Genomic DNA, 13,613 nt, shown 5'->3' with positions numbered 1-13,613 from the left:
GGAATATGTGGCGGTCTTAGCCAATGTTCTGGTAGATACGCGCATGCCAATAATAAGTACATGCAGTCGTACGATCCATTGAAATCATCGTCACATATAATGTACTTTGATGTAAACAATTTGTACGGCTTCGCGATGTGCCAACCGCTGCCTTACGGCGAATTTCGATGGGTTGAAGACGTTGAGAATTTTGACGTGAACGCGGTCTCACCAGATTCGCCCACGGGTTATATTCTAGAGGTTGACTTGGAATATCTGCAAAATCTCCACGATGCGCATGCCGATTTAATGTTCTGCCCTACACGCGATAAACCACCCGGCAAGCGACAAGACAAGCTCCTTGCGACACTATATGATAAAAAGCGATATGTAATTCATTATCGAAACTTGCAACAATGTACTCGTCACGGTCTTCGCCTAACAAAAATTCACCGCGCGCTACAATTTGCGCAATCTCCATGGCTTCGCGATTATATAGAATTAAACACTAAATTTAGAACTTATGCAAAAAATAATTTTGAAAAAGTTTATATAAACTAATGAATAACGCAGTATTCGGCAAAACCATGGAGAACGTACGCAATCACGTTGATGTAAAATTATTGACAAAATGGGATGGTAGATTTGGTGCGGAAGCAATGATTTTGAAACCAAATTTTCACAGCCGCAGTGTCTTTGCAGAAAACTTGGTTGCCATCGAAATGAGTAAACTCGAGGTAAAGTTCAACAAGCCGATTTATGTGGGTATGTGTATACTTGACGTATCAAAAGTCTGCTTGTATGAATTTCATCACGAGTACATGTTACCACTGTATCGTGAGAAATGTAAGGTTATGTACACAGATAGTCTTATATATTACGTAGAATGCGATGATATATACAGCATAATGAAACGCGATATCAATAAATTTGATACGAGCGATTACCCATCTAATAATGCATATGGTATACCTCTCGCAAATAAAAAAGTACCAGGGTTAATGAAGGACGAGAACAATGGTGCGATTATGACTGAATTCGCAGGACTTAGAGCGAAAATGTACGCGTTACGCGTCGACGGTAAAAAAGACACGAAAAAAGTCAAAGGTGTCAAAAGTAACGTCGTAGCGCGAACAATAACGTTCGATGATTACACGCGATGTCTATTTAACGAGATTGAAATGACTCGTCGCCAATCGTGTATTAGATCGAAATTGCACAAGGTATATACTGTATCCGAGGCAAAAGTCGCTCTAAGTCCTTACGATGATAAGAGATACATTGTGCCTAATTCTACCGACACACTCCCATGGGGGCATTATAAAATACCATTGTAATACATGTATTTCATAAATAAACAACACATTTTTGTATTTTTTTATATTTTTTATATTTCAAAATGTCAATACATAATATGTTTTTTATATTGTAATAAACATGAGTATAATAATAATGTAGCGTATAATTTATTTTACAACACACTATTCTTGTGTATCCATGAATTGTGTGAATTGTCAAATCCAAGCCATTTCACATAAACCTCATCCCCCCTTTTGCGCAACACTTTTTCAACAAGATACACGTCAAGATGAGTAGCACGATGCAACTCGTACTCGTAGAATCCTTCGGCAACAGGTTTTCCCTTGTAATCTTTTAGTAGATAAGTCACAGGATTAGTTATTTGTACTTTGGCAATTTTAAACACCTCAGTTGTCCAATTGGGCGTATATCCTTTCTCAAAGACTGTCTTGTACTTGCTAACGCGTACCGAATCGCCTACTTTGAATTTTGCAGGACCCGCAATCTTAACGTGGCTATACACCGTGTCCAACAGCTTTTCAGCAACAGCGGGAGTAACATCGATGGGCCGCATACCGATTGTTCGATGCTTTCGCGCATTATAGTTTGACACGAGACGTGGTAACAAGTCGATCCATTTATAGTTTCCATTGAGCATAAATTGTTTCTACATGTCGTTCTTCAAAGTCCGGTTGAACCGTTCAACGATGGATGCTTTCAACACTGAATACGTGGAATAATGGTTGATGTCATGTTTCTTCAAGAGTTTCTGCACATCAGCGTTGTAAAACTCCTTATCCGTCTGTAAGTTTTTCGGATATCTTTCGCTCTTTTGAATTATCCTGACGATAGCTTCAGCCGTCTTTCTTCCACCCTTGGCTTTAAGCGGTATGGCCCATGCAAACTTGCTCAACGCATCGATGACGGTGAGTATGTAGTGATAGCCTCTGTTGGAGCTCGAGTACGGACGCATCTCGACCACATCAGCTTGCCACATATCGTCATATCCCCGAATTATAACGCGTCTTCGTGGAAAATTTTTTCTTGCAGAGGCATGCAGTTCCTCCACCAGTCGTCGCCTCTCGACACTAATATTTTGTTTTTCTTTACGCCTATCTGATTACATCATGTTTCACACCCAACTGTGGTTCTTTGACGTTTCGTTCACGTTATATTTAACGTTCATGTACGTTCTTTGGCGTTTCGTTCATGTTTTTAACGTTTAGTTTACGTTATATTTAACGTTCTTGTACGTTTTTTTTTATTGTTAATGTCAAACGCTATCGTTTGTATTATCGTTCTTTGTAGTTTTTATTATTCATTATTTTTTTCTGTCATCCTTCAATAACCTTTCTTTGTCTTCTGGTTTCTGCCAATGAGATACTTTTTCGTAACTATTTTTGGCTCGATCTACGGCCGCTCGATAACCATCCTTCACCCGTTCTTGAGTTTTTTGATAGCAATCCTGAGCCGATCGATAGTTATCAGACAACCGTTCTTGAACCGTTCTATTTTTATTTAGGAACCGTTCGAAATTATTTGCTAGACGTTCGTAACCGTCTTTTCGACGTTCATTGCCGCTCATCTTCTTTCGTTGTTGTTGTTGTTGTTGTTTCTGACTCGGCTTTGATAATTATACGTTGAAGTTTGTTTACCGCAGTCCACAATGCTTGCACGTCTTTCTCACACAAAGTCTGCCTTTTGTCTGACTCTTTCTAATGATTTGTCAAGGTTTTAATGTGCTGCTCCACGAATAGTTTGTTGGCGGCGTCGGTATCAGTCTCGGGCAGCGCTAGACGACGAATCTTGTGCAATCTCGCGTCAAAGTCCATAGCAACGCGACACAAAGCGTTTTCGCGCACGTAATTTCTTACTATACTATTCCAACGTTGAGATGAATCATCGCTTCTCCGTTCGAATTGTCCAAATTTGTTGATTGACATTTTTCCAATGTGAATGATATCGCTCGACTGGTTCGTTTCGACGATACGTGAGTTAATTTATAATGTGACCAGCCTCACGAAGTTCTTCGATGATAGACAGTATGTCGTTGTCATGTGCATTGTTACCGGCCTGACGCGAAGCATTGAGCAATCGTAGACGATCTACTAATTCGTTAGGATCGTCCCAATGAACGTAATCAATCCCGTTGTCGTTTAATATCATAACGCTAGGTAATCCCTTTCCGGATTTATTCTTTCTCTTTGGTGTAGATTCGATCGACATCAATGGTGCGATCACATATCTGTACTTGTATCCTCTGTTGCTACGTAGTCGACTCTGTGTGTCGTAATTGCATTTATGTACGTTAGTAGCCAACAATATGCTCTTGTACTTTTGCAAATCATTTTCCGTATAGATGAAATCATCGGGGAGTCTCTTAAAAATCAATTTGTAAAGATCGAGTGTACCCGCATATCGCACGCCATCGATAAATATGTTATCACTACTGTCCACGTCGAACTTTTTATTACCAAGCATCATTTCATCCCTGTCGAGACGAACGCCGTACACAGTGTCTATAATTTTTTCTTTTCCGTCCACGCTGAGGAAATCTCCGATGTACTTTTGACCCAGCGAACCCAAATGCTGCGCCAACGCTTTTCTACCTTCCAACGTTTGCATCTGTTGTTGAACAGACGTTCCGAACGAATCGTCTGTGGTTTCAAAAACGTTCTCGGGAGCCTTATTCGTTAATTTTGCAGCTCCGATCGTCGTACGCGGTGTGGACGTTATCGTCGGTGAATCCATCGCGTCGTTTAACGTATGCCGCATCAATTTGGGTGATTCGCTTAACGCGTGATTCACTGAAATGTTTTTTTGTTTCCTCTTCATATTACGCTGTATCGCATCCTTCTGGGTGAATGGCGTTTCAATGTCAACGTCATCGTCATCATCATCATCATGCGATTCGTCTTTTATCGCGTGCCAGCTAGAGTTGTCAACGATTTTTTGCAGTGGCTCAATGATTGGTTTAAAGTGACTCTTGATCGCTATATCTTCCTCAATCTTGCCAGTCTTCAAAGCGAGATGTTTTTTACGAATCGACTCGGTCGTTTTTTCAATCGCTTTCGCGATCTTTTCACGTTCGCGTATATCTTTGTTTTCAGCCATGTTAACGTTTACGTTGACGTATCAATAGCGACTAACCACGTTACGGTACCGCAAATTCGTTAAATCCTCTTCTGTATCGCCCATTAGTAAGCGCACCTTGTCTATCCTATGATCAGAAAGTACCGGGAATTTTTTATTTAAAAGTACCGCGCATGCGGGAACCGGTTAATTTTTTTTTCTTATGTTGGTACGACCTTAAGACGCACATCTGTCAGGTTTTAGTGCCATCCGATCATTAGTGCCTGCCTGGCGTTTGTTTACATCAGTTAACTTTTTTCATTTTGCCGCATTTTACCATTAATAATTTTGTTGAACAAAGAGTTTGTTTGAAATTTTGTGTTGCGAACGAAATTTCGTGTGCCGATGCACTGAAAATGTTGCAAAAAGCATTTTGCGAATCTGCTCTATCAAAAACAAGAGCATACGAGTGGTATAAAGACTTTAAAAGTGGTCGTATAGTGGTGGAAGATTTCCTTCGTTCCGGACGTCCATCGACGTCGAACACTGATGAAAACGTGAAGAAAGTGAAAGAAATGGTGCTTGAAAATGGTCATACCAGCTTAAGAGAGATGTCTAGTGAACTTGGCATTGCATATGGAACGGCACAGCATATTGTGGTTGATGTTTTGGGTATGAGACGCGTGGCAGCCAGGCTCGTTCCGAAGGATCTGAATTTCTTGCAAAAACACCAATGAATTATTTGACCAAACATCAAGTAAATACCATCAAGCAAGCACCGTATTCACCTGATATGGCCCCGTGCGACTTTTTTTTGTTCCCCAAGTTGAAGTTGCCACTTCGTGGAAAGAGATTTCAGTCGATCGAGGAGATCAAAGAGAATGCGACGAGGGAACTAAAGGCCATCCCTTCGTCGGCCTACCAGGGATGCATGGAGGACTGGGTCAAGCGTTGGCACATGTGTGTTGCTTCAGATGGATCATATTTTGAAGGAGATAAAATAAATTTGCCTGAAATTTAACTCTATTTTGTTTTATTTAAAAATTTCCGGTACTTTCTGATCATAGGGTATTACTAGAAATCCATACTTTTGTTGCCAACAAGTACGACACAATTCACAAAATTTCTCATACAACATATTGGTGTTTACATGATCGTTATATACATGTTTGAAGTTGGTACCATCTTGTTTAAATAAGATTAGCAGATTCGCGTTGTCTCGTATGAGATTTTTCGGTATTCTAGCATACGTCTGACAGAGATAGAAGCAGTCAACGTCCGCGTGACGACCCATTGCAAAGTACTCTCTTATCGTATTTTGCTTGTCGCATGCCACGTCATCAAAAATAAAAATAGAATTCGGAAGCGCCTCGTTCGTCGCTGTTGTTGGAGAATGTAAAATATTTCATCTATTGGCGTCAATAAATTCTCCAAGTATTGATATTTCGGCTGTTGCAGCGATTTCGAGTACACGTACACATTTTCAAAGCGCACGCCGTGTGGACTTTCCAGCAAGCTTATCAACACGTTTGTCTTGCCACAATTTAACGGACCGCAGATAATACCGCGTATAGAAATCGGCAGCATGTTTCCAAGCTTGCGCACCTTTTTTTCAGACATTAATTGTATCTTGTCGTCAAAATTTGTCACTTTAATCGTCTGCGACTGTTGCACGAACCGCATTTTCACCCCTCTACAATGACAAAAATGAAGAATGGTACCGAAGCTGGCCCCTATTTATAGAGGCGCATAGAGCAAAATAGTTCAGTACACAAAATGTTTCTCTTTGTGTCGGATGAGTGTGATATATACAGTTTAACCAACGAGCAGTTACATACCGAAAATTGTTTTGTTGCGAAAATTTAACCATTGCATCGACCACATGTGGGACAGATTACCCGAGCATATAAAAGCTGATTGGGAAATTCAACAATATCGTCGATGTCTAGAACACTATAATTTGCAGCATCATCAAACGCACGTTGACGGACCGGCACCGCTGAGAAAGAATTGTAGTGAATGTCAACGAAACGTAGGGGCTGCGGCGTGTTAAACAGTGCGATAAATGCACTTCCTTTTGAATTGCACATTCCCGGATATCAGTTTTGCGTCCCAGGAACGCATTTAAAGAAACGATTGGCCAGGGGAGATCCAGGTATAAATCCATTGGATGCAGCGTGTCGCGAGCACGACATAGCTTATTCGCAAAGCAAAGATCTCGCCGATAGACACGCGGCTGACAATATACTCGCAGTGTCTGCGCGGAAACGCATTACCGCGAGAGACTCGACTCTTGGAGAGAGAGCTGCTGCTGCTGCCGTTTGGGCAGCTATGAGGACCAAAACAAAAATGGGTATGGGTTTGAAAACAAAGACGAGAAAGAAGAAGAAGACGACGATAAAGAAACGAATACTTCAAGTGGCAAAACGCGGTGGTATATTACCAATTTTACCGATGTTGGGCACGCTCGGATCCCTCATCGGTGGAGCGACCACCGTAGCGAAAGCGGTAAATGATAACAAAGCTGTGCAACGTCAGCTCGATGAGCTACGGCGTCACAATCGCGCGATGGAACAAGGTCGCGGTTTGTATTTGGCTCCTTAACAAGGACAGGGATTGTATCTCAGCCCGTACAAACGTGGACAGGGTGTATCAGCAAAGAAAAAAGAAAACGTTGAAGAAGCGTTAAAAATGCCATCAGGTGTAACAACGAACGTGCAATTGGAACAACTGGCGAAACGTATGCGCATTCCACATTTCAGAGGTGTTTTTATGCGTAACGCATTGCCGATAAGCGGTGTACGTCAAAGCGAGAGCGGTATCATAAATCTGGACGATGTGGTGGGCCCTGGTACTCATTGGGTAGCGTACGCAAAGAGAGACAATCACGTGGTATATTTCGATAGCTTTGGTAATCTTCGACCACCTAAAGAACTCGTAAGATATTTCGGAGACAGTGTGACAAAAATACAATACAATCATACACCTTATCAACGTCAAAGCAATTGTGGACAACTGTGTCTACAGTTTCTCCAAGCGGTTTATGCGCGCGAATTTAAAGCTTGGTAGTGCGATATTTAACTCAGTATTCATCGGACAGTTTTTCAATCATTTCGCTGATACTGACGCTAACCGGGAAGAGCAGCGTTCTCGCTACAACCTACTTTCCAGCCATAGGTTTGAGTGACGATGATTACGAGCTCGGTCTAATGAACTTTGAAACTTACAACACGATAGCGAACGTGACTGCTTCGAATAATAAATTTTATTTTGATGAAGACGATGTGGAAATTACGATTCCCAAGGGATCGTATGCACTGCAAGCCATAAATGAGTTTTTGAGACGCACAATTCCACGAAAACGTTTGCAATATGCGATTCATGATGATAATGGTAAAAAACATGACATCGATGGTAACGATGAGAATGAAGACTTTCCGATAGTACTTCGCGCGAATAACAATACGATGAAGAACGAGATAAAATGCGCCTATAGAATAAATTTTAGCAAACCTAACAACATTGGATCGCTGCTGGGATTTTCTTCAAATCGTATATTACAACCGCGAAAATGGCACAAGTCGGACGTACCGATTAATATTCTCAACGTAAACGTTATTCGTATAGAATGCAATGTGACCTCGAGCGCGTATAGCAACGACAAGCGTGTTTATACGATACATGAATTTTCGCCTAAGGTACCACCCGGGTATAAATTGTCGGAAACGCCGTTACAGATCATTTATCTGCCAATCACCGTGCAGAGCATTTCGGACTTGACGATACGCATTGTCGACCAATACGGACGACTGCTAGACTTTCGAGAAGAAGAAATCACCGTCAGATTACACATACGACGGCTACGGCGATAAAACGTGTGTATACGTGCAGCGTATGAGATGCTTGTTTTGAACGGTACAGTCACAGATAACACAGTATTTACGAAGCCAATATTTACTAGCAAATTTCAATCATCCGATTGCATTTTTAAGAAGAGAAAGCTCAACGCGTCGAACATTGCATTTTTACAATCTTTGGGATTTGCAGTACGAAACGTGTAAAATGACTGACATTCTCAATATCGGAGATGAGCCAATCTTCGACGATCGTATCGTCAAGATTGAGACTTACTCGTACAATCCATACGCCAACACTGCGTTTGGATATAGCGACGAAATAAGGATACCTATACAGCAACAGGATTTATACACGTTGCCGTACGAAAGTTTTCTTTACATTGAGGGAAAACTTAAAATAAAAGAACCAGCTGAGGGATCCAATGTGGTGTTAGGAAATAATTGCATCGCGTTCATGTTCGATGAGATTCGATATGAACTCAATGGCGTGGAGATTGATCGCAACAGAAACGTTGGAATAACCAGCACGCTCAAGAACTATGTTACTATGTCATCCGATAGAATCGTTGTAACAACCCGTTTTTCTTGATTAGATATCGCGCACGGACGTAGCTCGTCGGGAATTCCAGGGCACGATCCGGGTTAAGAGAGAAGTAGACTCGTGATTGTGACGTGTAAGATATGTACAGGTTTTATTTTAATAAGCACACGGACGAAATACAAGTGTCTTAATACTACTATTTACAAAGGTTACGCGAACGTTACCGCTGATACGTCGTCGGCCGTATCGCGCGGGGGTGACGGTTACCTCGGTAGCGGAGGTTGCGAATACCGATGGGCACCGGCTCCGGCGCGCGGATCGTCGTCGGCGCGGTTGCCGCTATTCGCGCGGCAGGTGCGTTGTTTACGTTGTCGGCGTCTTTTCGGCGCGTCGGGCAGCCTCGTGTTTTTCGGCCTTGTGAGGTCGCGTGCACGGTTTTCGCGGTCGGCAGAGCGGTAGCGGTGCGCGGGGCGGTGCTCTGCTGAGCGTCCCTTTAAATTTGCGGCTTGTATACCGCGGTATCGCTCGTAGGCCGGATGCGACGGCTACGTCGAGTACGCTCGACGGAGGCAAAGACGCTTTACCCGTTTGTTCTGTAGCCGCCGCGGTAGGATCGGATCGGTTTCGAGGAAAGCCGGTCGGGCAAGTACGCTTGCCTGAGTCCAAGACGCTTGAGCCCTAGTTTCGGTGAGGAGAGACAGGTGCGAGAGCGGTAGTTGCCGAGAACGCTCGGCAGAGGCCAAGACACTTGACCCCAGGGCTACCTTAGGAGACTTCTTCGGAGACCGGTCGGCGGAATAGCGGTTCCGAACAGTCGGCGGAGAAGAAGCGCAGCATCTCGCTGCTCCGGCGCTTTTATACCCGCATCTCGAGACGTCGGGAACGCTCGGTGGCGGTTCGGTTCGTGTCGGAGCCAGCGTCCCCGCCGCTCGAGATCGGTTGCGTGGTGGGCGAACGGAGGCGAGCGAGCACGTCGCTAGTGCGTGCCGGTTTGGGCCGGTGCGCGTGCGCGGCGCGATCATCGTGACGCGCGGATGCCTCGCTGCTCGCATTGGCGCGTTTGGAGTCGTTTATCGGCGCGTAGCGCCTCGTTTGACGCTCGGCGGATGTTCGGCCGGCGTCTTGCGGACGATGACCGGTTCGTCGGGGGGGGGGTCGCGCGGAGGAACTATGTTACTATGTCATCCACAGAGCGTAATCGCGAGAAATGCCGGCTGGGATCCATGGAATCCTCCAAATGGATATTTTAATTTTTGTGTACCGCTCAACATGCTATTAGGATTTTGCGAAGATTATAGACGTGTGGTGATTAACGCTCGTCACGAGTTGATTTTAATACAATCACGCAATGACAACAATTGTCTATTTGGCGATCCAGCGCGGCAGCCGGAAATCGAATTGCTCAAAGTACAGTGGCGAATGCCGCATGTGTCGTTGAGTGAGAAAAATAAACTGTCGATGCTACGTGCACTAGAAAGTTGGAAATACCTGGCTTTTCGCTCGTGGGATCTGTACGAGTTTCCACTATTGCAGCTCACCACAAAGCATTCGTGGGCCATCAAGACCGCTACTCAGCTCGAGAAACCGCGATATGTCATCTTCGCTTTGCAGACTGGTCGGAAAAACAACATGTCCGAGAATGCTAGTCGATTCGACCATTGCAAGTTAAACAATGTAAAACTTTACCTGAACTTGGAATGCTACCCCTATGAGGATATGAATCTGGATTTTGATAGAAACAAATGGACTATTCTCTACGACGCGTACGCACATTTCTGTAAAACTTATTACGGATACGATTATCTCGAGCCTAATCAAACTGTTACAATGTTTCGACAAAATGGCCCTTTCATAATTATCGATTGTTGTCGGCAAAACGAATCGATCAAGAGCGCAACCGTGGATGTGAGATTCGACACTGGAGAACGTACCAGCAAACACCACTGCCTTTTGTTTGATCTTGCATGATCGTTTAATCGAATACTGCCCATTGACCAACGTTGTGCGCAAAATAACGTAAAATACGGAGGCATATAAAGATTGAAACGTTTTGCAATGAGAAGCAGTCTTCGTTTCGACATGATTGTGGCAACGTTCGTGGACCTGCAAGGTTTTTCACTTGGAGGATTACGCGGTTTTAACGTCAAAGAGTTTGCCGCTCTTAGAGAAGGAAGAGTTCTTTATCATTACACTGTTTAAGAATCAAAGACCATGGGATTGGCTGATGAAATCCGAAAGACCCTGCTGTTGCTGGATGACTGTGTGTCACCATGGCTTAAGATGGGAAGATGGGACAGTTGCGTACAAGTCAGCGAAACAGTTGATTACACAAGCTGTATATGGCACGATAAAGAACAACGACGACGACGACACCGACAGCGGTGGCGACGGCTGCAAAGATCTCATATACGTCAAAGGATTTGAAAAAATAGAATGGTTGAAGGATTTGCTCGATGCTGATGCTGGAGATAATGTAATCATTGAGACAATGGATGCTGATTACGAAGACATGGAATCTTTGAATAAATTAGATGCTACTAATACTACGCAATGTGGAAAACATCGTAATAACAAGAATTGTGCATTACAAAATGTATACAAAATGTATAATTGGTGGTCACAACGGCAAAAAGAATTGCAAGATTTTGAAAAATAAAAAAGTAAAATAAATGATAAAGATTTTGTTTCTTTTTCCTTTCCCTGAAGTTTAAGAAGATAGACGTGTATTTAAGTTACGTTTCGTCTGTTGAGCAACGACAAAAAAACGCGTTAATGGAACTAGAGTAAAGTTGACGTCGTGTGGTACTTGCATGTACATGAAACCGTCAACTATATTGTTTTTATTGGAAATCGAGCATTGCGGCGAGCATGCGTACGTATTACCAATTATACCAGAATATATATGCTGTAAACGAAAAATATAAACATTTTGTATCTCTTTTGCGCAGAAATTGTGTTAACAATAAGTGCGATGCGGCAAAATTGTTACGCGAAATGTACGATAAAACTTCATTCATAGACTGTGAACTATTAATGTACGCTTTGGACAATATTGTATATGATGCCTTACACGTTTAATAAATGCAAAAGTTTTTAAAAATAATAATGTCTAATATTATTTCTATTATCTATATTCCCATAATAAATAAGATGTAAACGTTATGAGATGGAAGCGAAAGCGTATGCAGATATCAGATATTTTGACCCATTTTTTGTGACACGTTCAACCCACAAGTAGCGGTCAAAGGTATCATCTCTTTCGGAGATGAATACCTGATTATTTGCCTTGCCATAAAATTCCGTTTTCGTGTAAAAATCCTTTTTAGTGTTTTATACGCGAGCGAATATGCGGTCAAGGGTCTCATTTCTTTCGGAGATGAATACCCGATTATTTGCCTTGCCATAAAATTCCGTTTTCGTGTCAAAATCCTTTTTAGAGTTATAATACGCGAGCGAATATGCATGCATAGCGTATGAAAATAATATTATACGTAGTAAAAATTGTACTATTGGTAGTATACGTAGTAAACTGTCCGCAGCGGGGGGTACGAGCGAAAACATTACCCCGTACGGACCCGTAAAGATTTGCCTGCAACGTGAGTGCCAGTAATTGAAACATATATTAAATTTAAAAATGATTTGCCCTGTCCACATTTCCTCTTTAGTATATATAAAAAAGAAAATGCGAGCGAGCAAACAATAGCCGCAACGCGTGCGGCCAAAAACATACGACTGACGCAATAGCGTACTGCAACGGGGGGTGCGAAAACATTACCCCAGGTAAAGATTCGTCGTCTACAACGTCGACGACAAGTGTACGGGTTTTAAATAATGAGTCATAAAATAATTCTTGACCATGGAAGAGGAAAAAAAGTTTCTTCTTCCTAAAAGCCTGAAACGAACTTTTAATACAAAAATTTAAACAATATGTAAAAGGGAGATCGACAATAGAGAGAGAGCGATACGTTTTTCTAAATATTTGTTAAATAAATATTTTAATACGAGAAAATCCTAAACTATATGGGAAAGAGGGAAAGGGAGAAAGGGAGGGATACGATTAATTCCCAAATAATTGATAAACTAATTTAATATAAATTAATATAAAAAATTATAAATTAATATAAAATTTATATTAAATTGATATTAGGTTAATATTAACATAATATAAACATAACAAAAATTTATAACAATTTATTAAAATTAGTTTATCAATTATTCGAGAAAAAACGCTATGGAAGTGAGAGAGGGAAAGAGAAAGGGAGAGAGAAAGGGATACGTTTTATTCCCAAATAATTGTTATTAGCTAAACTACTTTTTAATAAAATTGATATAAAATTTATATTAAGTTTATATTAGGTTAATATCAAACTAATATAAACATAATAAAAATTCATATCAATTTTATTAAAAATTAGTTTAGCATATAACAATGATTTGGGAAAAAATGTTATTGGAAAGAGAGGGAAAGAGAGAGGAAGAAAGACAGCAAATATACCTGACCATTGTAACGTTCCTCACACACACACACGCACAAGTATACGTATACACTAACACATAGTGGCCCGGAAACGGCTTATAATAACTACTGAATCGTTATCTATGCGATATCTCACGAGTTTTACGTTAAAACGCGTCGAACAATTGTTGATCTTCATCAGAAACGAATGTATTGACGTTCCCAGCGCGAATTGCAATTGAAACGATATCTATGCGATATCTCACGCGTTTTACGTAAAAACGCGTCGAACAAGCGTTGATCTGCATCAGAAACGAAACTATTGAAGTTTCAAGCGCAAATTGCGAACAAATCGTTATCTATGAGATATCTCACGAGTTTTACTTCAAAACGCGTCGAAAAAGCATTG

The 13,613-nt window shown here is 41.7% G+C and overlaps 1 protein-coding gene across 1 annotated transcript; it reads right to left on the bottom strand.

Annotated features, from left to right (window-relative positions):
- Nucleotides 1–1,450: 1,450 nt before the first annotated feature.
- Nucleotides 1,451–1,852, bottom strand: LOC105204252. Its single transcript, XM_011173310.1, has one exon. The coding sequence runs from the start codon at nt 1,850–1,852 to the stop codon at nt 1,451–1,453; it is 402 nt and encodes a 133-aa protein (XP_011171612.1).
- Nucleotides 1,853–13,613: the final 11,761 nt, after the last annotated feature.

The sequence above is a fragment of the Solenopsis invicta genome, chromosome 14 (assembly GCF_016802725.1).
Source record: "Solenopsis invicta isolate M01_SB chromosome 14, UNIL_Sinv_3.0, whole genome shotgun sequence".
Lineage (NCBI taxonomy): Eukaryota > Metazoa > Arthropoda > Insecta > Hymenoptera > Formicidae > Solenopsis > Solenopsis invicta.
Note: the sequence above shows the minus strand (reverse complement) of the source record. Positions and strands in the feature narration are given on the sequence as shown.